Genomic DNA, 27,998 nt, shown 5'->3' on the forward strand with positions numbered 1-27,998 from the left:
ACAACATGTGTTGGAGACGATGTGGAGAAAGGGGAACCCTCCTACACTGTTGGTGGGAATGCAAGTTGGTGCAGCCACTTTGGAGAACAGTGTGGAGATTCCTCAAGAAATTAAAAATAGAGCTTCCCTATGACCCTGCAATTGCACTACTGGTTATTTACCCCAAACATACAGATGTAATGAAAAGAATGGCCATATGTACCCCAATGTTTATAGCAGCAATGGCTATAACCAAGATGCCCTTCAATGGACGAATGGATAAGGAAGATGTGGTCCATATACACTATGGAGTATTATGCCTCCATCAGAAAGGATGAATACCCAACTTTTGTAGCAATATGGACGGGACTGGAAGAGATTATGCTAAGTGAAATAAGTCAAGCAGAAAGAGTCAATTATCATATGGTTTCACTTATTTGTGGAGCATAAGAAATAGCATGGAGGACAGGGGGAGATGTAGAGGAAAAGGGAGTTGAGGGAAATTGGAAGGGGAGGTGAACCATGAGAGAATGTGGACTATGAAAAACAATCTGAGAGGTTTTGAAGGGGCAGGGGGTGGGAGGTTGGTGGAACCAGGTGGTGGGTATTAGAGAGGGCACAGATTGCATGGAGCACTGGGTATGGTGCAAAAACAATGAATAGTATTACGCTGAAAAAAAAAATTTAAAAAAAAAAAGGAAAGGAGGTAGTATGTGTGAAAAAAAGATGTTAGTATATTAACTATGCTGGAATTTTTTTAAAAAATTAATGAAAAACCGAAACTAAAACCAAACCAAACAAAAAAGAAGTTAGGTAACCAATGGTATCTCCTAAACAAATAATCCTTCTAAATTATAATTTTTTCCTAGAGATGGTACACTCTAATCACTACTGATGAAATAAATACTTGGTGTCAGAACTCAGCCCTGCTCTCTAGGAATAGGTATTTGTATGCTTTGGCATATCGGGTTCTTTCGGTTCCACCACAAGTCTGGTGACATCAAAAAACGTAGAGGCCTCTAAATGTCCTTTCTTCCTTACTGGAAAATGACACTACATTAGATTAGATTATTTTTATTCACATTATACCTCTGATAGAAAAGGAGTAAAAATGGAAAGCTTAATTGCTTTATATAGGCCTAATCCTCCCCCCCCAACACAAAAATCTGTAAATCCCTCCAGGGAATAAATGGTGTCTTTTTCATATTTACATATCCTATGAAGTTAGCCTTATATAATGGAAACTCCATCGAATAAAAAATGATGACTTGTTAATCTCATTCATTCTTTCCAGGATTAACCTTTATGACAGCTAATTAAGGCTCCAAGCTAGGTGTGGTCCATATCCAACGTGTGTGCATCAGCAGAGATCCTTTGGTTTTAGTATACTTTCCTCCCTGTATCTCCAACCACAAGTATTGCCCAGAAGCAGGGACTTACAAGCTGGAATTCTAATGCTCCTTACAACGGATGGTACAGGCTTAGGTTGGGCGGGGGGGCGTGGAATGCATTCCCTAAATCAGACAAGCACTACCTACAGAAATTTAGACTTTGATAAGACCTTACCAATACTTTTCCTTTCAGCTTTACCCATCAGATATTTCCTCATTCTTAAGAATTAGTGGGTTAAAAAAAAAAAAAAAAAAAAAAGAATTAGTGGGTTGAAAATCCTCTAGGAGAGAATATCAAAACTGCAACATGTTCAGACAGATATACACACAAATAGTATGTTTAAATAAAATTCTCTAAGTGATTTCAGATTTCTCCCTTTTTCTCCTTACTATCTCTTCTCTTATTTAATTCCCCTAGTTAAAAGATTCGGGTTCTTTCCCCTTCCCTTGTGGCACAGGATATTTGCTAAACATAGGGATTCATGCCCTTTGGTTCTTATTCTTTGACTTGTAATTCTCATCTCTCTATTCTGTCCCCAGACTCGAAGTTTGTTGTTATGTCTGAGAAGTCCTTAAATACCATGGTTACCCCAAGGGTCAAACTGTCTCTCCCCTAAACTGAACGTTGCTGATTCATGGAATGCCTCAGGGACTGTCATAGCCACAGCTGAAATAGTGACCCAAACAGTGATGCTTAGGTAAGAGCAGCTATTAAAAATGACCAACCCCTGTTACAAATCAATTAGCTACCCCTAATTTGAAAGACATTCAGTATGGTATTCATACTGTGAATCAGGGAGGATGGCATCCCCTGAACTGATTCACACAATGCTAATATTTGTCAAGCAAATGAAGGAAAATATCAAGAGAGTAAAAAGTCAAACAAAAAAATCTCAATCTTAAGGTCATTTTCATTGTCTAATTGTCCCAGTGTGTTATCAAATGCTCATCTGAATGCCTGAGGAGTGAATAATTTCAGTTAATATCTATGTATTTCCATATAGAATGATGGCCAAATGTAATATATGCATTTAATTAAATATTTCAATTAGATTTACACCCCAAAAAGTAACTTCACAGGTACTATTTCATTTGATCATTGTGACATTCTGTGAAGTATGTGCTAAAACTATCCCCATTCCACCAGTGAATAAATTCTGACTCTGAGAGATTCTGTGACTTTTTAAAATCCCTAAAACTAGCTGATTAAAAAGAAGAGAAGGACTAAAATCTAGGTCTTTCACTTACTTTTTCCATTGTTGACATTGCCAATATACATTCATGATAAACTATAGTCCTCATTGTCTAAACAATTGTACCAAAAATTAAAAGTCAACAGGTTGTAATTCAGGTGCCCCTTCCTTTACGTGGGGACTATGGCTTTCCCTTCCTGTCTATTTCTCTTTTGTTTAATGTAAGATCACAATAATGTTTCTTTAAGGGACATTTGAGAGTACCTAATGAATGAGCGATATTCCCATGGAGAATTGGAAAGGACAATATGCTTAAAGGCTGGCTAAGTGACACCAGGGAATATTCTACCATTGAAATGGCTGAGCACTCAGTTTTCCCCTACTTGTCACTATTTATGCATTCACTGATGCTCTCAGTATTTGAGTTCCATCCTTTAAATCAAGAGAATGATGCTTTGTTAAACATAGGATTATCTAGGAATGCCTGGGTGGATCAGCTGGTTAAAGCCTCTGCCTTCAGCTCGGGTCATGATTCCAGGGACCTGGGATGGAGCCCTGCATCGAGCCCTGCATTGGGCCCTCTGCCAGCAGGGAGCCTGCTTCCCCTTCTTTCTCTCTGCCTGCCTCTCTGCCTACTTGTGATCTCTGTCTGTCAAATAAGTAAATAAAATCTTAAAAAAAAAAAATAGAATTGTCTAATGAACCTTTGAACCTTTTAAAACTAACACTTAAGTACATGCTGCTTTATTATCTCCAGTTTATAACAGGAAAATGAGTTTCCACGACCCTTGGCTTTCTGTGGAAAAATATTGCCAACTTTTATTCTTCTAAAAGCATCCATGAGAGCTTGAGATGGTTTCCATTCAAACACTATTCTTGCCAAGGACTGTAGGCCAAGATCCTTGCTGACTGACAGGACAGCAACTATGATTTTCAAGTTCTATCTAATGATGTACTTTTGACAGGCAAGGTAATGTTGCTTGCATTTTAGGTCTTAACCTATGATTCTAGGCAATAGCCTCTCTTGTCAGGATTGAAAAAAAAATAAGGTTTCATGCATTCGCAGATGTCTGAAACTCCAATGAAAGGCAATATATACTATTATATGAGATAGGATTTTGTAGATCAGATTTTTTTTAGGTTTTTAATATAATCCTGCATTCTTTTGAATCAACATTGCAAATATATTAAGCTCATAACTCCATGGTGAAGTGGAAGGCTATTGCTCAGAGCTATTGTATGGGGAATGTAACACTTAAACCACAGCTATAACAGGTCATTTGAGGGGAAAATGTGGTTTCAAAAAATAACTGAAAAATGCATTCATAGGCATTATTATACAATTGAATGTGGCAGTTAGGGAAAGGAGTGGGGGCACTGACTCAGGTATGATACTCTTCTGTCCAACTCATCTGCCATAACAGTAAAGTGTATTTCTTTACTGTAGGAAAAAAAGACAAATCAACATACATAAAGCTTTGGTTGATTAATGATTCAGCTATGATGGAATCACTCAAAGGACAATAGCCAGCCTTTCCCACTAGCAAGGATCCTTACTGGGGTGTGGCAAAATAATATTCTCCATTCTGACTATGTCATCTGATTAAAGAGACTAATCTAATTGTATCATAGTTTGGGAGGTAAAATGAATACACACAGGAATGAAAAGAGGACCTGCCTTTGATGGTAAAAATAATTCATTTCTGGGCAATTCTAACTGATTATTACATAGGATATATTAAGACATTGTTATGTTTAATGAGACATTATTTTCATTTATTGATAATCTTTTAGTTTATTGATATAAGTGAGTGACACTCATGAGGAAAATTGTCAACTCAGAGTAGAAATCTGTTTTATTAAAAATAATGTAAAAATGTAAATGTACCACAATGGGTATTGCAAGGAAAACTACTTGCACTTTTTAATGTTTATTACTCCTCTCCTTTGAAACATCTATTGACTTCTGGAGGTGTGAGGCAGGGCTAGGATAAAGGGTGGTGGATATTAAGGAGGGCACTAGTTGTGATAAGCACTGGGTGTTATATGTCGGTGATGAATCACTAAATTCTATTCCTGAAACCAACACTACATGTTAACTAAATTGAATGTATATTTTTAAAAAAAATTTTTTTACTGACTTCCAAACATATGCCAAGTGCTGCTCTAGGCTTGGGAGGTACAACAAAAATAGACAAAAATGTTGGCCTCTGGGGCTGGTGGGAGGCTCAGTCTTAAGCATCTGCCTTCTACTCAAGGTGTGATCCCAGTGTCCTGAGATCGAGCCCCTCATGGGGCTCCCTGCTCGGCAGGATGCCTGCTTCTTCTTTTCTCACTCCCTCTGCTTGTGTTCCCTCTCTCACTCTCTCTCTCTCTGTCAAACAAATAAATAAAATCTTTAAAAAATAAAAAAATTTCTACAAAATGTTGGCCTTTGCAAAGTTTGTATTTATTCCAGTAGGAGGAGATAGATAATAAATAATGTGAGTAAAATATTTAATATGTCAGAATTTAAAGATTTATGATAAAAATATCAGTCAAATATTTAGTAAATAAGAATTAAGAGATTCGGAGTTCTACAGAAACTGTAAGTCCCATGTCATTAGTGTAACCCCAGAACCTACCAGAATGTCTGGCCTAGTAGATATTCAAGAAATATTTGTGAAGGTCTGAATGAACAAATGAATACTTTATGTTCTCTGAAAATAGCCCTGACACTATATCTCAAACTCATACTAGATTTTCCTTTTTTATCTGCTTACTTCCAAACAAGATTGGAAGTAACTTAAAACAAAAAGGTAAAAAGAATGTAGCTTAAGCAATAAAGAAAGAAATAGAATCATGAGGTAATGGCTTTTTTAAAATACAAGGCTTAGACACAGTGGGTGATCAATAACTTAAGTGAAGGTATATTTGATAGCAATTTCCCCAAAGATGCATACATATTTTTCACATGATTTTTTCAAAAATATAGCGTATTTCCAAAATACACTATATCCCTTATCAAAAACTGAGAGGGGGCAGGTCCGAGTGTGATTTTGAAAGGAAATCTTGACAAGCCATTTCCATTGGCCTTAGCGCAATAATCCAAATGCATACGGCTTTCTTTAAAATTCCAAGAGTAAGGGTGCCTGGGTAACTCAGTCAGTTAAGTGTCTGACTCTTGATTTCAGCTCAGGTCATGATCTCAGGGTCCTGAGATGGAGCCTGAGCCCCACCTCAGGCTCAGTGCAAAGTCTCCTTCCTCCTGCTCCCTCTCCTTCTGGTCCTCTCCCCACAGCACCCTCCCACCCACCCACCGCTTACACACTCTCTTTCTCTCTCTCTCAAATAAATAAATAAATCTTAAAAAAAAAAAATGAAGTTCCAAGAGTAGAACTTAGCATAAAGTAGAATCTCAATAAATGCTGACATAAGACCATCAGATAAAATTGATTCTTCGACTATCTGTATAGTGTGATAATAAGATCAGGCAATCAACATAAAAAAGAAAAAAAGATGTTCTTTTTATTTTGGTCTGTTTTCAGCAAGGATGTTTAGTGCCTCAATAACCCTGATCAAGGAAGGGTTCTTCTTAATCTCTTCAACTAAATAGATAGCATTCAGGAACCCATATGGGTGGGTGAGAGAGAACCACAGTTGCCTAACCAGTCATATCAGCCAAATCAACGCTAACAGATTTGCAGATATGAGATGTAGCAGCCAGAGCCAACATCATACCAGAGGCTATGTAGTGTCAGACAAAACTGAATTCAAGCCTTAGTTCTAGTAATTATCCACCATAGTTGGGGCAGCAATCTATTATAAATGAAATGAAGTTCTTGCCATCCTAAGTATAGGAGCTCAATAATATTTGTAATTATTTTTGAATGTAGATAACATCTGAGATATTTTGGAGACTAAATTTCTGGGACATCAATAAGAAATAAATTTAGGAAAATCATATGGCATGGTGAAAAGAGAAGGTTTCCTGAGACTTTGGAGTAGGAATTACATAACCATCTCAAGAAAGGGGCAGATGTTGCTTACATAGAGGAGAACAATTGAGATATTCTGGATGGTGCAAAAAGATAATAGAATTATAAGCTAGAGTCGAACTGGTCTACACAAGTCCAGATCAGCAGGTATGAAGGCTCCTATAATATCCTGCCCCTCCCTAAGTATGTAAAGGAGTTAAGAGATTTTTCAACCAGCAGCCAGGATAGCTCATCCCCTTCTTTGAAAAAGGTCTGAAAGTTAACATGGTAAGAAAGAAAAATACCTTCCCATGTCTTATGGGCAATGGGAAGAATGATGGGGTGGGCATGGGGATTCTTACTGATAAAGAAGCCCTTCCTTTAATTCCTTTTTTATTTCATTCTTCCCTTCCTTTCTATTCCTTCTGTCTTCTCTTCCTCTTCCTTCCATTTTCTCTTTTTTTTCCCCGTAGCTCATTCAACAAGGGTCTGCGATGGAGTGACTTCCTCATTGTTATTTGCCACTGGATTCTGGATAAGTCAGGTGCTAAAAGATGCTTTCAGGTTTTGGTTTGCTTGGATTAGACCTTATGTATTTTTCATTCTTCCTTTCTACATCTCCTAATGTAGAAAAGAGCAGCATTCAGATGAAAAATACATGGGTCATCAAGACAAGTTCTCCCCTTGGAGCACAGGAAACAAAACTTGTGATGACTGTGAATGAACTCTCTGAGAACCAAATGAAAATCACAGAAATAGAAACCAGATGTAAGCAATCATGAATCCAGGGCAATGCTCTGCCTCCAATTTATTTTTAGCAGAAATGTTATTAAAGTCTTTTCAGTACCATAATTAATTTTCAAGGATTGCCATTAACCTCATAGTGTAAAATGGGACAAGAAAAAAAATTTTTTTTTGCATGTAAAGTTTAGTGGAAAATATTGATTTTTAAAGTAGTTTGCTGTGTGTTTGGTGGTTGTTGGGGGTATTCAATGGTTTTTCGTTTTTCCCAGTTTGACCTAGGAGTAATGAATCTCTCACCAGAATGTAATTCGTCTTTCGATAATAGTGGCTGTTTATATATTTAGGATGTGTCAACCTCCTCAAGGCTGGGAAGTATCATAGCCTAATATAATATTTGGCTTTCAAGTTTTGGGTGTGTAACAAGAGGACCAACAGTCTTGTTGGCTAAAATCAACCCAAGGTATTAGAGTTTGGACATGAACTTGGCCTGCCCATGCCAGAGGGAATACAAGTACCTTCTTTCAGGCTCTGAATGAAATCATTAATTTTGTCAGCAGCTCCAGCGATAGACCTGGAGACACTTTGCACTACTTAGCAAACAAGCTACCTTCTCAACTGTTTAGAAGTTTGGGGAAGATCTTAAAGATCTGTACTCACTGTACTTACACAGCCCTTTCCCTGCAAAATCCTCAGACTCTCCTTGATCCTGTGTCTCTTTGGTTTTACCACACCGGGGTTGGAATGAGATGAGGGAAATATGTGGCTATGATGCCCAGACTGTGTATTATAGAACTAGAAGAACATCCTGGTGCACCTCGACAATGAAACTCTTTTAAAATGAGGGTTTTTGGAACCATATCAACCACACTTGAGTTCCTGCTCCATTTAAGGCCATCATAGGTCTTTTGAGGAGTAATTTAACTGCTATAGACATGTACATTTTTGCCTGTTAAGAACAGCTTTACAAAGAATATGACCTGTGTTTATAGGACAAAAAAAATTTTTTAATCCTTTCCACAAAAAGCAGCTTCCTTTTTTTTTTAACCATTAAAAATACTTTGGCAGTTTTATGTATAATTACAGTTTAGCAGGATGAGAATTAAAGGAACAAAGTGCAACAAAATTCTGCTAAGGTCAGTTTTCTTAACATAAGTACTCTCACATAGTAATTGACTTCAGTATATTATGATACATCAAAAGTCCACACTTCCCCCCTCATTCACACTCTCTGGGTAGTGAAGCACAAATGAAATGAAGGGGGAAATATCTTCAGGAAAAGCATGAAATACAAGCACTAAGCTTTTGAAACTTAAGCACAGAAACTTTTGAGACTGAATGAGACACAGGATGCCCCCAAATCCACCACAATTTAAAAAGAATATGCTTTATGAAAGGCTTCCGATAGAGATCAAAGTGCAACATAAATGAATTTTGAAAAACAGATCTAAGATAATTAAAACTATGCTTTCATTTCTCAAAAGTGCAGGTAGGAAGAGCTACAATTCAATTCCACAGATATCTTCAGAAGACCAACTCTGGGCATATAGCAGTGTTGGGTACATTGGGAAGATAAGCACACAAAGGAGAGACTGATAGATTTTTTTTTTCTTTTGTAGCTCATAGACTATTAAATCAATTGAATGTTTAACTGTTGAAAGTGGGGGGGGGGGTCCAGCAGCTTTAACAGAGCTGCTGGTGAGGATGATTAAAACCCTCTCTAAAAAATGTATAAAGTTTAGCAGATTAAAGAATGAGATCTTAAAAATCTAATAAATGAGCAGTTGGGGAAAGCTAATTTTTTGAAAAAATAAAGAAACTGGGGGGAATTAGATAAACTTTGAAGGGAGAATTCTCAATTGGTATCACCATGGGACAGAGGAAAATACTAAGGCACCAATAGAGAAGAGTTAGGAGGAAAAAGCACCTCAAGTTATGAGCAGATAAGGGATAAAAAATGAAATTTATTTATATTATTTTATTTCTTCTCCTTTCTATGAAAGGAGAGTAAAGAGATGTATGGGGGAACTTCACTATCAAAGAATTAATAGAACAAACCTAATCTGAGTTCTAAAATAATCATACTAAAATATTATTATGACAGTTTCATAATTTTCAAGGAACTGGGTACACATTTAAGTCTTATTTCATTTATTTTTATAAATTGTCAAAGAAAGGGAAAGTAAAGGTTTATATCAATTTTACTGACTTGGGAAAATGTTTAGAAGAACTTATAGAAAGATTCCATTTTTCTTCACTATTTGTATTCTGTAGATCCAGATACTGAGAGAAAAGCTATGAAAAATTATTGAATCATCACACTTTCTATTTTACATCAGGCATTCTCAAGGTTATTTATAAACATATACATTCTATCTCTTTTTTTTTAAAGTACTGCACCACCATAAGAAAGAATGGTAAAAGCAACAAGCAATGTGTTTCAATGAGATGTCTTCTGATTTATGCAGAAATATGTAAATAAATATATATCTGTTAGATACTGGATGTTAGATATGCCCTCCCCATAAATAAAGACACAAAATTCAATAAAAGTTATAACTGTTTATAATATTTTGTAGATTTTCAAGGTATTTAAGGGAATTTGTTATTCAGTTGGAGAGAGATGGCCAATAGAAGTGAGGGGAATTGCCAAGAGAAATTAAAGACAAAAATGTAAAATGTGGTGACAATTAAGAAGGCAAAACATTTTTTCGCCTTAAATACATACAAAAGCTTAATTAAGTTCATAAACAGTTCTTCATAAGAATATATCACAAGAACTGGGCAAAATGGACCTACAATGTTGCATATTACATGGGAATTTCTTTGTTTCCTCCTTTGTTAAGAAGTGAAAATCACAGGGTTCAGGGCTCTGGTGAATAATAAAGAACTCACCCCCCTGAGCAGTAATATTTTACGAAGAGCCCCAACCTGAGACACCTGACAATCTCCAGCAGCAGTGTCCCCAGTCAATAAAGCGGTTTTGTGGACATTCCCATAAGGATACTCTCCGGCATTCAGCTCCTGGATGCCTTTAACAGATAGAGGAAGCATTAACAAGACCATCGCGCTCGTTCGTTTGAGAACAGAACCTTAGAACAGGGAAGGGAAGGAGGCTGCTGGATGACCAACGTTTCTCAAATCAGGATAAATGTTGCCTGAGGGCGGGGGGAGACACCTTCCGGAAGGAACTAAAAGGAAACCCACAATTTGGACTCTAAGAGTTTCTTTGCGTCTATCTCTGGAAATCTGCCTCTGCGACAGCGCGTCCCGGAGTTGTGCATACGAACACATCCTGCCTCGTGCCCCGCGCGCACCTGCTCTGTCGCCGGCAGCCTCGGGCCGGAGGGTGTCGCGGCTCCGGCTGGTGGGGGGCGGGTACCCGGGAGGAAGCGCGGCGAGGGGAGGGTCCGGGCCTCACCAGGACAGCCCGAACACGCAGGAACTCGTAACCACCATGGACAGCTCACTGGCTTCCCCCAGCCAGCTCCGAGCTGTTCACAAACTCCACAGGAGCCACCAGCGAGGTTGACTTTTATGCCCTGGAGAGATGCCATGTGTTCCACCGTCTACACCCCCCACCCCCACCCCGCGATCGCCAACTGCAACCACTGAGCAGCTATATATAGACAGAGCGGGCTTCGAGAATAACCCTCCTCGCCCTCACATCAGTCCTTTAAGGTACCACCGGATTCTAAGAATCAGATGGTGAGAGTTGGCAGAGAGAACTTTGTTCCACGTCCCTTCATTTCCTCTCCTCGCCGGTGCGGCCCCTCACCCAGCCTTGGCTTTGCGGATCGTGTTAAATGAAATAAAACAGACGGACCCCGGGGCTCTTGGAGCTGTACGGACGGGAGAGGCGGGCTGGCAGAGGGCTACTCCCAGGGCTGGAGGAAGAGGGAGTCGTCCCTCAACACCCGCATGGGGCCCCGGACCTGGACCAGGACAGGGCCCCGGAGGGGGTGGTGGTGGAAGGGTGGGGTACATCTGCCCCCACCCTTCTCTTCCCCCACCCCCACTGGTAATTTACCGTCACCGTCTGCCAGGGGCTTATGTCAAGTTTGAGTCATAGATTGACCAGGAGGGAGAAGGGAGGGGTGAGCCCCTCTTGGAGGAAGTTCGCTCGCGCCTTCGGACCCTGTCCTCGGGTCATACTGTTCCCGAAGTTTCCCTTCGCCTGCAGCCAGTAGCGGGGCCCTCCTGCGAGGGACTGGAGGGCTAGGCCAGCGACTCTAAAGTATACCCGGGAGCGAAACCACGCGAAAACCCAGCGGGATGGGGCGGGGCGCGAAGGCCTCATTTCTACCGCTTGGGACAAAACGGATTCTGCGCGACAATCCGGAATCCAAATTCTCAGGGAAGGAAACCCCAAAACCCAGGAAACATAGCTAGACTTCCAAGGGGCTCTCGGGCCTCTGAACTTTTCAGCAAGCCTGGTATCCCCGGGAGCCAAGCCCGGGACTGCTTCCCTGGGAGACACACATCTCGCTCGCTGAGTCCGGCGCGCAACCACCAAGCCGGGAGACCCCAGAGAGCGAGCCTGCAGCTTTCATGCTCACTTTCCAGAGGCCTTAATTCTGAAAAGAGTCCCAGGAAGAGCAGGCAGAACCCGAAGACACCGTCACCACAAGCTGAAAGCGAAAGAGACACAACGTCCATCTGGTGCCCGATGTCTTTATGCCAGAGGAGATGGGCACCCTACTTCGGGTGCTGCGTTGGGGAGAGATTGAGAGCTGCCGTGTTTTGCAGAGGTAGAGAATGGCGTTAGGGAAGTAAACAGTTTTCGAGGTCCCAAGTGACTCCCGAGGGCAGCGCCTTGCAAACAGCAGGACTCACACTTTAAGAAAGCATGATTCTTCTACTCACAGAGGAGCTGGGAACCGGCCAGGAAGGCTGTGTGGCACCGCCCCACCGGAGATCAGTTGCGGGTTGAGGGGTTGTCGTCTGAGCCAGGTGGGACTCTCCCTGTGGTCTCGCACAAGTTCAGAGTTGCCTACTTTGAGGAGCCAAGAACTCGGCCCAGCCAAGGGCATCTGTCAGGCATCAGTCCAGGACATCAGGACTCCTGTTCCTAACACCCCTCCCCCACCCTCCCACCTCACCCCCTCGCCCAACACACACACACACACACACACACACACACACACACACACACACGAGCACTATCCCTAGCCAGAAGACTCCTCAGAGGAGTTATGAAGGTCATACGTTTAGAAGGTACCTGACCTTGGAGAACTGGCCCCTAGAGACCTCCATTTCCTAAAGACCTTCACAGCTCACATGGGCTTGTGGTCTTGGGGGGAAAGTGCTTCATTACTAAACTTTCTGGTCATGTTTGGGGAAAGCTGAACATGGCCCAGAACATAGGGAAGGGTGAGGATCAAGTGAAACCCACTTTTCCAATAAGAGAATCCATCAGCCCAGTTGCATGTCTAGGCATTTCTCCCTGAGGCAGTTCCTGCAGATGTCAGCAGCCAGCCCTATTCCTGGAGAAGATAGCCTCTGTTTGGGTCTTATCACCTAACTAGGAACAGATCTAATAATCATACACCCTTTCCTAAACCTACTTGGAATTTAAATGCATTACACCCTCTTTTTTGCTACCTTGATGTCAGCTGGCAATGGCCTCCTCTCAAGTCTCAGACCACATTCTAATAGAATCAAATAATTTTACTTGAGGTAATTTTGCAAACTTCTCTATGTAAACAAAGAAAAAGTTAGCAGAAGGGATGAGTTCAGTTGTTTGGTTTCATAGGATTTTAGAAAAATAGCTTGGAGCTACAGACTGACAAATGTTATTGGTAATAAGATAAGGGATGCTGATTGGTTATAAGGGAATTTCTGAGCCCAGTTGCATTGTTTAAGGAGCTATAGGTATCTTTTTGGTTTGTATGTTTGTTTGTTTGTTTGTTTGGGCTGAGGAGGAAAAAGAGAGATTAAAAAGCTAAACATAAATGTTAGGGTTTTAAACTTAATTGCAATAGAAGATATCCCTGGAGATATCCATCAATTGGTTATTTTAACTTGAATTTAGGAGTAAAAGTGTACTTAAAAGTTTTGAAAATCTCTTCTTAAAATTGGCATATAATGCTGTGATTGGGGACTGGAAGATGGAAGTTTGGAGCTTGCTCATGGGCTAGGCATTCGTGTAGGTGTAGACCTCACAATGCTAACCTGTCTTCACATGGAAATACTTCAGATTAAGGACAGGCCTTTAGATCCTCCTATTTGCTAAGGTGCATTTAAGTGATAGCAAGGCCTAAGCAAGCATTCAGCCTCTATTGGCACTCACACCATGCCTAAGCAACACCCCGCCCCAAAAAAAACCCAAACCCTGCTAGTGTGAAGTCATCTCATTTGTAGTCATGTGTTCTCAGCATTATCCTGAAGGTTATTCACTTATACTGGGAACGATTATGATGTCAGAAAATATCCTTTTCAGAAAGGCTAAAAGTCAGGGTCCTGAGTATATATTGAGGAGAATTTCTACTCAAGGTAATAAACAGGGCAGCTTAGCACATATAACTGCTTTCTAATAATTGCCTTAGTGAGAACAGAAGAGCCTTCTTAGGAAGTTTTTAATTCATTTAAGACTTAATTTTAGTTTTCTGAGGAACATCAACAAAAATTATTTCTGGAAGAGACCGCTGAGAAGATTCCCTTCATTTGGCCAGAAGAGCAGAGAAGACTGTAAATCAAGGAAAAGGTGAAGTAATACATTATTAGGAAGCTTCAGGAGTCCAAGTATATAAAGACTATTTGTTTTTCCTGTGTCCATATTTTCTCTTTTTGTGGAGGGAGGAAATTCTAAAAATATTGGTTAGATTTTTTGCCATTAACACCAGAAAAGTGTGTGGGGAAAAGAAAGGGAGGGGGTCCATTTTGTTTCATTAGTAGAAAAAGCAACATAAATCAAAGTAGCCTATTGATGGCAGCCTCTAATTTATAATATTCTGAGAGAATAATGAATTTATTTACAGTATAAGTGATTTGATATTTTCAACCTATGTCTTCAACTTTTATTGGGAGAGGGTTGACTTTTTAAAGCCTGGGTAGTTTGAAATTTGGCCACGTACTTTTGGGCTTTTTATTGTGGAAGCAAATATTATCATTTTAATATTAAACAACTTGCAAGTGTTAAATAGATCATTTGTGATTTACATTTTTGTTTTGTTTTGTTTACAGATTTCCCCCCTTCAGATGTAATGCTTGCTTTAAGGCTCCTGCTTCTTTTTGGAAAAAATTTATTATAAATCAGAAAGTGTCAGAGGTTCAAAGATTGACATTTCTGAGTGCTGATACTTTGTCTTTTCATGCAATGCAAACAGATCCAACATTTAGAAATTCTTAAACGAGGGAACTTGTGGAAATTCCCAGATTTTTTTTTCCAGTGGGAGGAAGCCAAGTTTTTTAAGTATGGAGTTTAGAGTAATCAAATGAGGGAGAAAGAAACTTGTGAGAAGGGGTGACTGTCACCCAAACTAAGGAGCTAATATTAACTGCTAGCTATCTGCACTTAACGAGTGGGAAAGGGAACCGAGATCAGCGGGGGAGAGGGCGCTATTTCACCCACCCTCGGTAAAATCCGTGGTGCATCAGACAGGAAGCCAGACTTGATCAAAGGTCAGACTCCCTAAATCACCTCACATCTCCAAATCACACAGCGCATTGAAATCTACCAGTGGGGTTGTATGTCTAGAACACAAACATCCCTTGAATGGTCCCCAATTACCCGCGTTCATTTCAGAAAGATAGAGGAATCCGTGGGGCGGGCGTTCACATCCGCTGCAATCCTTTCCTAGATGATACTGCCCAGTAATTCAGAGCAGTCTTCTTCCCCGCCCAGTACTTTGGGAAGAACCCCCTGCTTTCCCTTCGCTTCTCCGAGGCAGAGCCGCGTACAGCGATAGTTCCGCTTCATCTGCGGGCTGAAGCGACACGGATAGAGTCATCCCAGAATATGTAACAGGGGACTGGGCGGGGGATGGGATGGGGTGGGGGTGAGAGAGTAGGTTGTCGGGAAAGGGTGGATTAGACTCTAGTCGGTGGGCGAAGGGGCTGCGTGCGCTCCCCAGGAGTGTCGGTCCACCTCGGCAATTAAAAAGAGGGTCTCCATCACGTATGCGGGTTTTCTTGGACCAGCTCCAGATGTCCTCACTATTCTAAGACAGCAAGAAATGCAATCTCGACCTGAAGTCTGGAACCTTTTTTACTCTTCTAAGCGAACGCTCCCCCCCCCCCCCGCCTTAGGCGATGCTCCCCACTCAGCGGGTCCCCGGAAAGGGCCGCGGAGGAGGATTCCCGTGTCGCTCCCCAAGCTCCCGGGCGGCTTAGTGTTTCTTAAAGCTAAGGGCCACCCTCCCGCGACCTCCCCGCGGAGGTTTCCGGGCGCCCACGCTCTCCAGCCCCTTACTCCTCTGCCTCGGTCTTGCCGGTTCGCCCCCAGCGGCCTCGGCGGCCGCGCGTCCAATCGGGCGCGGCTGGCGCGACGCGCCGGGAGCGGTGACTGTTTCGGGTCGCCCGCACGCCCTCGGGGACCTCAGCGCGCTTCTCCGCCGTGCAGTCTGGGGCCGGTCAGACCCAGCGGGCACTGGGAGATCTGCCCACGCCTCCGGCCCCCGGGACGGCGCGCGGGACCGGCGCTCTGGGGTGGGGCTCGGGGGACCTCGGGGCAGCGCCGGGGGCCGCCGAACCGGAGGCGCGGGGAGCTCAGCCGCTCGCAGTACACTCCCAGCTCAGAGCTCCCCTCTGCTAACTCGGGCCGCCCGGGGCCCGCTCGGGCCGCCCGTCGCCGCCCCCGCCCCCCGCGCGCCCGCGCCCTTGCTCGCCCCGCGCGCGTTCCAAGGGCGCCACCTCTTTGCGACTAGCTCACTTCTCCGGCAGGTTTGCCTGGGAGCGTGTGAACATTCCTCTGCTAGGCTTTCAACTCGCCTCCAACCTGCGCCGCCCGGCCAGCATGCCTCCCCGCCCGTGAAGCGGGGCCGCCGCAGCCCTGCCGCTCGGGCCGCCGCCTCCCCTCCGCGCCGCTATTAACCCGCCCTCGTTGCCACCTGGCCCTCCTGATCGACGACACACGCACTTGAAACTTGTTCTCAGGGTGTGTGGAATCAACTTTCCGGAAGCAACCAGCCCACCAGAGGAGGTAGACAGACAGCTATGTATATATATGTGGGTCTCTACAAGTGGCTCTGGAACAAGACGGCCTAGTTCGCAAAGAAGCTGACTTCAGAGGAGGGAAACTTTCTTCTCTTTTTAGGAAGGGCTTAGCTCTGCTCCACGAACCTGGGAGAACTGCCGGCTAGATTAATTAGACATTGATAGGGAAGACGTGTAAACACGCTGCTCATCGTTGATGCATATATAAAAGCATTTCATTGTGGTTATCATTGCAGAGGAACGTCTCTGATTTTTGTTTTGTTTTGTTTTCCTTTTGGTCCCTTTTTGCCTGTGTGGTTTTGGAAAAAGCACAGTTGCGGTAGCTGATTCCTAAATAAGTAAGTGCTGAGAGGCTTCAGAGAAAGTTTTCTTTCTTTCTTTCTTTCTTTCTTTCTTTCTTTCTTTTCTTTGCAACTTGGGAGATGCCCTTGGTGTCAGAGAGGCTAAGTGAGAGCCAGCTAAAACGGGGAGCGTGGTAGTCCCGGGAGATGGAGATTCCGGACTGACACTTCGGGCCCCTTTCCACTCTTGCAGGTCCCGAGAGCGAGAGGATACGATGCTGCGGAGGCTGGTTCAGCAGTGGAGCGTCGCGGTGTTCCTGCTGAGCTACTCGGTGCCCTCCTGCGGGCGCTCGGTGGAGGAGCTCGGCCGCCGGCTGTAAGTGCCCCGTTCTCCTCGGGGCGCCGGGTGAGGGCTGGGAGGGCCAGTGGGAGAGGCCGCCAGGCTGGGGCGCTGCCGAGGGCTCACAGCGGTCACTGATGCTCCTTGCCCGAGTTAAAAAGCGGGGAAAGCCGGTTACCTGCCGGGGGCTGAGACAGTGCCTTCAACCCCGGCGGGAGCACTGGTTGAACCTCAAGGGGAGACAGGCAAGAGACAAATTTTCCATGAGTTTCCATAAGAGGGAGCGCAGAATCTCCTCTGGACAAAGATCATCTGTCTGTAGTGAAAGGAAAAGGTTATACTTCCAGGACCTGGGAAGGTTTTGAAACGCTGAGGATTACAGGAGACGGATAACTGGGAAGACGCTGAGGGAGCCAGGGGACACAGGTCTGTGTGCGTTTGATTTACAGACTGAATGTGGGTGGCAGTTTGTGTGTGAAAAGCAGAAGCCTTACATCAAACTTTATTATGAATGACATAATTTTAAGCATATGAAATGAACCACATTACATAATGAACGCATATTATATAATAAAGTAGTAACAACTTTGCAATGGCACAACTCCAACATTAGTATTGATACAGTTCAGAAACGCTAGCGTGCCTAACTCCAAAATGAATATTAGGTGAGGAAAATTGTTTTTTCTTGGACTTATTGCTAACAGTTCTTTAATCTGGAGTCAAATGTTTGTATTGTAGACCGAAAACTTGTATTCTGGCATTCTTATTTGGTGGTTCTTTTAAGGATAATTTTGACTTTAACATAATCATACATCCAAGCACACCAGAGAAATATTACCATGTTGTATGACTGCAAGTTGGAAGAACAGCTGAGTAACACTATCTTAATAATCTGTTGGACCTAGAAGTACCTTAATGTGTGTAATGCCATCTTTGGGTGATCTTTAAGCTGCAGACTCTGTTCAGGATAGGAAAACCATAAACATTGAGAACTGAGAGGAGTTTCCCTCTGGAGAAGGAATTAAGGGGCTTTTACACTAACAATAAAAATAGCAATATCCAATATTTACAATGGAGTTCATGGTGCTTCCTTGTAAATTCCCAAGGGTATACAAAAAAGGCAACTGTTTTATATGTGCCCTTGGTCTATTATTATTAGAGCAGAAAATCCTTAAATGAAATTACTTTAGACATGTCTGAACCTTGGCACCAAAATGAAAATCTATTACGAATCTCCTAAGGCAAATTGTGTAGAACATTGTACTGAAGATAAAGCTGCATTGTATTCTTCAAATCAACATTTTACTGATGTATTTCTGAAAATTGTCTTCAGACATTTTCCTCTTTTTAAGACTTGTATTAAATTATTTAAAGTCCATATATAGATATAGATATAGATGTAGATATAGATATAGATATAGATGAAGAGTGAATTTTTAAAAGCATGCTTAAATACTGGCCAAAAAATACTGTCTTGAAACAGAGCCAGATTTTTCTTTACAGTTGCTTGAGAAATACCTGTTTTCTCTTTTGAGAAACAGTAAATGGACCATGATTAAATCCACAGTTATGACATAAAAATAGTGCTAAGTAGTCCTAAAGGCTATTTTTAACTCTTTCTTTGTTGCACCTTGCAAATACACATCAGAAACTATTTAACAGCCAGAGACTCTGTTACAGTTTTGTTTGTGGGTGAAATATAATATTGTAGTTAAACACTCAAACTCAGCAGATGGTTATAAAACTACCACAAAACATTCTTATAGTTAATGGCTAATAGATCATCATATTACAGCCATGGTTTTTCCTGAAGGCTGAAATCATCAGTAGATGAAGATGTTTCATCAAATTATTACAGCCAAATGGAGTTTAAAAAAACAAGTCATTATTTTTGCATTGCTGCCAAGTAACAGTAAATTTTGCGTGCTAGACAAAACATTATTCTACTATTACACTAAATCAACCTAATTTCTTGAAAGAAATGTTAACATATAATCAAATCATATTACTCCCCAATTGCTTTTTACACCAAGTATTAGAGAAATTGCTTTAGATATTTTTTCTAACTAGGGACTGACTTTGAGGGGTGGAGGCAGGGGGTGACTACTACAACAATAACACTTCCTAAGCCATGCAGAGGAGGCAGTTATAAGTGTGATAGTCCAAAAGATTTTAACTAATGGGGCTAGAGCATGAATAAATTGGAGGTTGGAAAGTGAGGCCTATAGACATTCTTGTCGCCATGAACATGACTTTCGGCAGGTAGCAACCTTTGTGTTTAAGTTAGAGAGGGAATTCCAGTAGATTCAGAACCTAAAACATAATTGGATGATTTGTTTGGGAGCCAGACTGGGTCTATTCCATTTAATGAAAAGCATAACTTTTGACTGAGTCATTTGGGTTGGAAGGGACTTGTGGTGAGTCATCTTCACTCTAACACCCGAACCCTGACTCGTGCATGTACCACAGAACTGTTCTCAAACCCAGACTCCTTCGTAAATAGCTGAGCCTCAACACAAGCCTGCTGCTCCTTTCTGTGCTGGAAGAGGCGGTCCTATCACTCCCTTTGCTCCCTGCGTTCCTTGATAGCTCCTTCAATTTTCTCTTCTTCCCTGAAAACTCCCTGGAGAGTGATTTTTCTTTAGAGCAGAAGAGCTATGTTTTGACTGAATTTATAGTTACCTATCTTAAGCATTTCTCCCATATTTCTGAAAATGTTCTTACAGTAATCAAAGGAGACCATAAACATACCATATTGGGATTGTAACAAACGCCGTGCGAACCACTGGGCTAGGGGATGTTTGCGGATGTATAGATTAATAGACTATTATTGAGACCGTATTTATCACATAAATATTTCAGAATTATCTAAGTGGAAAGCCTCCTTACTTTGGGTTCATTGCTCCCCACCTGTGTATATCTAGTTTGTACATGCTAGTTATTTACCCTTGTGTGAGTTCATGTCTTGTTTTGAAAATAAGTAAAATGCTCCAGGCATCTTACTCCTTGTTGACGATAAAGATAATATTAAATCCCTGATCTTCCAGTGCAGTTGCCCAATCAGAAATTCATTCTTCACAATATTTTAAATGCAGAAGTCTTTGAGCTGTTCCTTGTGTTTGAGATTTATCATTTAAGAAAATCTGTGAGATTTAGCATTTAAGAAAGTCTGGGTTTTCTAATATTATATTAACAATTGCCCCTAAAGGCAGAAAGAAGCTTGGTACCTCACAAGAGAGACACTATTTTAAACTGAACAGACTTGTGCCATCTTTGTAAACTTTTTATAAAACAGAAGGATAGACTGACCCCTCCTTTTCTCATGAGAACCATCCTGGGAAAGTGCAGTGCTTGGGTTAAGAAGGCACTGTGACTCACAGTTGACAGGCTGGCCAAGATGACAGGCATATATGCCAGCCAGAGGGGGCATAAGCAGTGGTGGCCTGATTAGAACAGACCAACCATTAAAAGTTTTGGCTTCGAGTTAAGCTAGGATGGGACTGTATTATACATTTGGAGAGGAATACAGATCGGGTGGTTATCTTCCAGGAACTGAGAAAGAAAAGCCCCAGGTCCTATAAATGATCACTGGTTAAGAACAACTTTAATGGGACATTTTGCTAAAGGATACATCTTATGAAGCTGCAACACTAATGAAATATGCAATTAATTCCCACTTATTCTTCAAGAATGTTATTAGAGAGTATAAATATATTTGTACCAAAACCTCAAATTTGTATATTATTAAAAGTTTCCAGAATACTAACTATTGCCATAAAGTAAGTGAATTTTAATCTAGTCACATGTGGCACCTTCAAAAAGGAAGAGAGACTCCTTCATGCCTCATTTAAACCAGGCTCCTGTTAAATTCCTTTCCATTAAGTCATGTCTTTTTTGAACAAGCTGCATGGCTTAAAGTCAGTCCACACACTAAAACACTAAAAGGAAGCTGGTATTCTGGGTATAAGGTCTAGAGAAATAATGCCTGTATTTTCATGTCTTATTCTACTTTGATTCACAATATGACTGTGACATCTCTCGATTTCCCCCAGTGATAATCCAAACTCTAGAAACCCTTTTTTGGGGGGGATGAAAATGGCCTTGTTGGAGAAGTAAGCTTGATCTTCAAGTAAACTGATAAATTGCTATCCATTTGCCCACTGTCCTCATGTTTCCCACTGCAAGCTTTTTACTCTATGCCCTTCATTTCTTGTTTCCTCAACATACACTTCTGCTTCCACAGAAGAAAGGACTGAGGTCACTGAAAGGCAGTCTTTGGTCTCAGAATCAGAGGACCTGATTTTTGGATCCCTGGTTCTGTTTTCATTTTGTGGACAAAGGCAGGTCATTGAATCTCTCTGAACCTCAACTTCCCTATCTATAAAATGAAGTTAATGCTATTTTTATTTTCATATTTCTCTGAGGAGTTAAATATAAACAAATAAGGGACCCAGATACTGTGTGAGAGAGAGGTAAGACAACATGGGAGATAGCCCTGTGAACACCCTCAGATGCTTGACAGTGAACCATTTGGAAGAGTTACAGAGTGGCAGAAATTGGAGTAAAGTAAGGCACAGCTGAAGCAGGCATGATATGACTGATTCAGGTATGCAATCCCTGCATATGGTTAATAATATACACAAGAATAATACAAGCATATGTGGATGGACATTTAAACAAGAGTCAGGGTGCCACCTAAGAGGATTGATGGGAAATTAGTTGATTCTCTTCCACTACATTCTCTTCCACTACACTTCATTAGAGTGTTGTTTAAACAGAAAAGCCACTTCATACTTGCTCCTAGAGACATTTTTTAAGACAAAGAGAACAAGTAGAAAAGTGAATATCTCAATTTAATACTAAGGATAATACCCTCTGAAATTCTAAATTAAAAAAAATAACGATGCACAGAAAAAATAGGATGATCTCAATTTAAACACAAAGAAACCCACTTTAAAGGGACCACCCACTACTTTACAGAAAAATACACATATTCTCTCTCTGACACTTGGCTTTCAAATATAGGCTCTTGGTAGCCTGCACTCTACTCCTCGTATTAAAATTCAGTCTGTTAGGTAGTTCCCTAAACAGCCTCTACTGCTCACTTCATCTGAAGCTTCTGTTTGCCTTTCTTCTTAAAGCTTGCTGTTCTCTGAGATTCAGTATTATTATTTTCTTAATAGGGGATTAGTGTGTGTGTGTGTGTGCGCGTGCACACGTGTGTACGTGGCTGTGCACTCGGGTGAGTACTCAAGTAAATTCAGCCTCCTTTTAATTTCACAGCTAGGACATCTGGATTTATTTTCCCAACATAAGTCTGAAAAACATGAAAAGAAGCTCGGTTTTTTTTCTGTCCATTGCTGAAAATTACAGAATCATAATGTTTTAAGTTGAGAAGAGAGCATAGAAATCTCCGAATCTGACCCCTGCCTTTTAAATGGAGAGGGGCATGTTCTCACCAAAGCCACAGACCTAGAGAGCGGCATAAGTGGGATTTGGGGCTACAGACTCTGAACTGCCCACACTTCCTTTCCCTCTCTGCTCTTTCCCTGATCCACAAGCTTGCTGCCCTTCCAGTGTATGCTTTGCGTTATCAAAGGCCCTTCCTCTTGTCTTTGAGGTCTATACCAACAACTAAAATATTCTCCTTTTCTTCCTCCCCTGCTGTTTTTTTTTCTTAAAGCAAAAGAGCTGTGTCTGAACATCAGCTCCTTCATGACAAGGGGAAATCTATCCAAGACTTACGGCGACGATTCTTCCTTCACCACCTGATCGCAGAAATCCACACAGCTGAAATCAGAGCTACCTCGGAGGTATCCCCGAACTCCAAGCCTGCTCCCAACACAAAGAACCACCCCGTCCGATTTGGGTCTGACGATGAGGGCAGATACCTAACTCAGGAAACCAACAAGGTGGAGACATACAAAGAGCAGCCACTGAAGACACCTGGCAAGAAAAAGAAAGGCAAACCTGGAAAACGCAAGGAGCAGGAAAAAAAGAAACGGCGAACTCGGTCTGCCTGGCTAAACACTGGCATGGCTGTGAGTGGGCGAGAAGGGGACCACCCATATGACATCTCTGCGACATCGCTGGAGCTCAATTTACGGTAACTGGCTTCTGTGCTGCCTCTCTTTGGTGCTGCTCTAAGCTGTGCGGTGTCCCTTCCTTTCACCCACCATGGCTTGAACAAATCTTGAATGTCCTCCCTTTCTGTCCCTCTATCCATTGCTCCACAGTTTAAAAGCTTACACAACAAGACAGTTCAGCATATTATCTGCCCTCAAGTAGTGTCCTCCCACCACCTAAGCACAAACAGGGCTTGGATAACCTGTTTCTCTTCCTCCACCATCGCAACCCCAACACCAATCCTTTACTACTGTACCAAAGAACTTCTCTTCTAAGTCTGTCTTCAGAAACCCAGGACCACCTTCATCATTTGCTGCAGAAGTTTATTCATTTCCCTACTCTCGCACCTTGGCAAACTTTCTTGATCATTTTGTCATTTCTTAACTTTTTTTTTTTCACTTCAGGGGTGAACATAGAAGGCTTTGATATGATCTACAAACACTACAAAACAATACCCTACCATAGACAATTCTGAGCCAGTCACATTTTCCATTTAATTATATTTAATTAAACCTTAACTTTATTTTTCATTTAAATAAATGTTAAACATTTAAACACACACTCTCAATTTATTTAATTGAATTTAACTCTGGTTTCTACCAACCCATGAAAAAATAGTCATGAATTCGGAAAATTTTTAAGTTTTGACTTGGGAAGGACATAAGTTTTTCTCATATATCCATTTATCCACTGGGAAGTTGAAATAATTTTCCAGGGCATTGCAGTAGGAATAACAAGACTTCACATTTACATGGCTTGTTCATTCTTGGCTCACAGATGCAAATGGTAATGGCATTCACTGACTTTGGGGTCAGATACCTTAAGGTTCAAGTCTTAATAGATCTGAACCTATTAAAGTTCACAACCTTGGGCAAGTTACATAGTCTATCTAAGACTCACTTTCCTTTTCCGTGAAGTGAAGATAATAACTGTAACAACCTCATAGAGCTGGGCAAAGATTAAACAAGATGACATGGGCTAAATGCTTGTCATAGTAAACAATAACGTGTAACTTGTTGTTTGGGTACTTTTAGATCTAATAATGATTGTTCTATCTATCTGGATATGTGTGTCTGCATGAGGCGAAAAAGCAGCAAATATTAACCTCATTTTATAAACCAGAAAACCAAGGTACTCCATGACTAAAGGACCTGAACAGCCCTGGGAGCTGGGATAGGTAGTCCTCAGAACTGGATTTGTTTCCCCATCTCTGGATATTTGGTCCAGCACTGTGCTGCCTCTTTATTCAGACATTTCCACCAACACAATCTTTTCTGTTTTTTACTTTTCAGTTTAGCTCTTCTGTGGGGTTTGAAAGAAAGAGGAAACCACACAAGGACGTGTCATATGCAGCTAATGATCTCATTAATTACAATCCCTTGTTACCTCTCCAGGCTTTCCACTGACCAGTAGAGATAAAATTACAGGGTGATGTTTCAAGGGGGAGTACGGACCTACTTAGCATCACTTCTCTCTTTGAGTTAGTTGATAAAACTCATCATTAAATAGCTTATAAAATGATAATTATATTGGATGAATATTTCCACTCCAGTAATTAAGGAGTAATGACACTAGAGAAACTTTTAGCAGAGTGAATGACCTATTCTGGAAGTATCTAATGGATCTATAATGGGTAACAAACCCTGTAAATCTTGGCCAAGAGCACATATTCAATGTATTTTAAGAAAGGATCCTAACTACATATTTATAACTAATGCAAGAACTTTATTGCCAAAACCCATTTTTATCCATTGTTGTACTCTGTGTGTGTGTGTGTGTGTGTGTGTGTGTACATACATTTATTAGAATTCTGAAAACGAAAGTATACTTTTTTATGGATTTCATTTATTTAGGATTTGCAATGCTCTGAAGTATCTGGGAATTTAATGAAATTCAGCACTCATCAATTCTTATGCCCAAAGCTACCCCTATGTTAAGGGAGATCTAGTAAAAATTAGGCAGTGGCCTAATCAAATCCAGACCTAGGACTAAAAGAAATAGAATGTTTCTGCTTTCTCCTTTCTGTTCCCTGGTTGTGAGGGATGTTCATGGAAAGCACTGTTTGTCTGGCAGCCGGATGTTGGCCCTCTCCCAGTACAACCCAGCAGAGGTGCAGGGAAGATCAGGGAGATTCAAGAGTGTACTGATGAGACTCGATGGGGCCATGCAAGTGTTCTAATCCAAACAGAATCTTTTCAGAGTAACTAGTTTACAGTTTTGTAAGCAACCAACCTTTTATTAGTGTCCTCTCTTTAGTCTCTTTGCATAATTATCTAGTAATCTGATGATATGGCAAGCACGAATTGTAGTAAAATATATGTAGTATTTCTTAAGAGAAACTACTGAGCTAAAACTGTCTGGCTCCTCTCACATGAACCTATTGGAAGTATATAGTTCAAATGTTGGAAATCACATTTTGGAATTTTTTTTTTTAAGATTTTATTTATTTATTTGATAGAGAGAGATCAGAAGTAGATGGAGAGGCAGGCAGAGAGAGAGAGAGAGGGAAGCAGGCTCCCTGCCGAACAGAGAGCCCGATGTGGGACTCGATCCCAGGACCCTGAGATCATGACCTGAGCCGAAGGCAGCGGCTTAACCCACTGAGCCACCCAGGCGCCCCACATTTTGGAATTTTTGATGTTGTAAATGTGATGTCCAGATACGGTAGGACTCATTTAATTGAGAACATATATTTTGCCTCGGTAAATATTGACTTAGAAATAATACAAAAGTTTTCAATATTCAAAAGAGACTCTAAAGTGTTGTCACACACATGCACAAACACACACACACACACACACACACACACACACACACATACTTTCAGGCCATGTTATATGTTTTACTTGGCTATTCTAAAACGTGCCATTATAACAAGCAAACTGGCTGGACAAGGGGAAATATAATTAAAAGATCTTTTCCTTGGTCCTTTATTTCTTTTTTCTTTCCTTCCTTCTGAGGAAATAATTGTTCAAAATACTCATCATTCCCTCTTTGTTTGCATTATCCTTAAGTTCAATTCACTACATACTATTCAACATGAAAACATTTTAAAATTGATATAGCACACAAATTATTGAATTTTACAGTCACCTTTTATGTTTTCTTCATAACATACATCCATCCACCATTAAAAATGTTAATCTTAAATTATTTTCTCTGCAGTTAGGAGCTATTTTGCCATTCTAATTAAAATGATTAGTGAAGATGTTAATTTCTTAAGACAAGAAAGCATCCTAAATGTTCAACTTGCTTATCTTTCTTCAAGCTGCATGTGAAGTTCCTAACTTGTCAAAAGTTGGCTCTTCCGTGGTTTTCACCACCATATGGGTCTGCCATGTAAAACTCTGCCCACACTCTGGCTATTAATGCAATGGCACAGCCAGTTGAGTTCCATTCCATAGGTGCTTCTTTTAGACACCACTGAAATAGACACACAAAAGAAGAGAAAGGGAGAGAGAAAAGCAGAAAAAATGCTGCCAGCCCATCTTAAAATACTGTCACTACAATGTTGTAGAAAGGGTTGGAAGAGATGTGAATCTCAGGTGGTAATTTATTCTGTGTAATAAACAGTGAAAAACTGCTATTTTATACTTTTAAGTTAATTGATTCTTTTTCTCTAATTTAATATGGGTTTTCCCAATTTCTAATTCCAGATCAATTCCAAAAACCAGCAGAGTGAGAGACAAATAATTCTTAGTTTTGACTTCAGAAGCTAAAACCCAAAAATAATTTCATTCATTAGTGTTTAAGGACAGCTAAAGCAATGACTGATATCATCAAATAACCAATCAAACATACTGCTCAATTACACATCCTTCCAACATTTACTCCAAATCACACACTCTACTCTCCTAACAGCCATTATCTTAGTGAGAGATTGGCCAAATGGAAACCTGAACAGAATAAGCAACCTTTGGATCACCCATGTCAGGCATCTCTGGGGAATAAGCTTTTAGCAAGGTGTACTTGATGATGGCTTGCACAACCTAGTCTTATTTCCACTCTCAAATGTGTGCCTTCTCTTCCCAGACTTGCCAGTTGGCAGCTTTAGAAAATTCCCCCAGGGTCTCCTTTTTCAGACATTATATAGAATTAGAAACCAAGCCTTTGCTCTTCTTGTACTACACTGATCATTAGATCATGCTGAAGACCCTACCCGCAGCAAAGGTTCTGGAGAGTCAGGCAGATCCCACTGATACCACCTACTGGGAATATTTACAAGAAATCCCTGGAATCTTTTCCATTGTAATTCTGTATTCCTTTATTTTTTATGCCTTTTCACTTGTTAAGGAGAATTAACCTATTTTCTTTTTCCTCTTCTCTCCCTTCCTTCTCTTTTCAGGAGGCATTGAAATTTTTAGCAAAGACCTTCAGAGGACGTATTACAGGATTCTGTAATAGTGAACATATGGAAAGTATTAGAAATATTTATTGTCTGTAAATACTGTAAATGCATTGGAATAAAACTGTCTTCCCCATTGCTCTATGAAACTGCACATTGGTCATTGTGAATATTTTTTTTTTTTGCCAAGGCTAATCCAATTATTATTATCACATTTACCATAATTTATTTTGTCAACTGATGTATTTATTTTGTAAATGTATCTTGGTGCTGCTGAATTTCTCTATTTTTTGTAACATAATGCACTTTAGATATACATATCAAGTATGTTGATAAATGACACAATAAAGTGTCTCTATTTTGTGGTTGATTTTAATAATGCCTAAATATAATTATCCAAACTGATTTTCCTTTGTGCATGTAAAAATAGCAGTATTTTAAATTTGTAAAGAATGTCTAATAAAATATAATCTAAATTACATCATGACTC

At 40.9% G+C, this 27,998-nt stretch overlaps 1 protein-coding gene across 4 annotated transcripts; it reads left to right on the top strand.

Moving 5' to 3' along the window:
- Nucleotides 1-15,034: 15,034 nt before the first annotated feature.
- Nucleotides 15,035-27,989, top strand: PTHLH (parathyroid hormone like hormone). 4 transcript variants are annotated; one of them, XM_082739679.1, is made up of 5 exons: nucleotides 15,035-15,222; nucleotides 16,144-16,402; nucleotides 16,951-17,073; nucleotides 22,721-23,143; nucleotides 27,509-27,989. In XM_082739679.1, the coding sequence occupies exons 3-5, from the start codon at nucleotides 16,973-16,975 to the stop codon at nucleotides 27,516-27,518; spliced, it is 534 nt and encodes a 177-aa protein (XP_082595805.1). In that variant the 5' UTR covers nucleotides 15,035-15,222; nucleotides 16,144-16,402; nucleotides 16,951-16,972; the 3' UTR covers nucleotides 27,519-27,989. The 4 variants fall into 4 exon arrangements, with proteins under 4 accessions (XP_082595805.1, XP_082595806.1, XP_082595807.1 ...); XM_082739680.1 differs by lacking the exon at nucleotides 15,035-15,222 and adding an exon at nucleotides 15,276-15,455; XM_082739681.1 differs by lacking the exon at nucleotides 15,035-15,222 and adding an exon at nucleotides 16,726-16,754 and having other exon boundaries at nucleotides 15,919-16,402.
- The last annotated feature ends 9 nt before the right edge of the window (nucleotides 27,990-27,998 follow it).

The sequence above is a fragment of the Mustela nivalis genome (assembly GCF_964662115.1).
Source record: "Mustela nivalis genome assembly, chromosome: 7".
Classification (NCBI taxonomy): Eukaryota; Metazoa; Chordata; class Mammalia; order Carnivora; family Mustelidae; genus Mustela; species Mustela nivalis.

Coding starts and splice junctions, on each gene's coding strand:
- PTHLH (XM_082739679.1), top strand. CDS start 16,973: ATGCTGCGGAGGCTGGTTCAGCAGTGGAGCGTCGCGGTGTTCCTGCTG. Junction 17,074..22,720: donor GAGGAGCTCGGCCGCCGGCT/GTAAGTGCCCCG, acceptor TTTTTCTTAAAG/CAAAAGAGCTGTGTCTGAAC.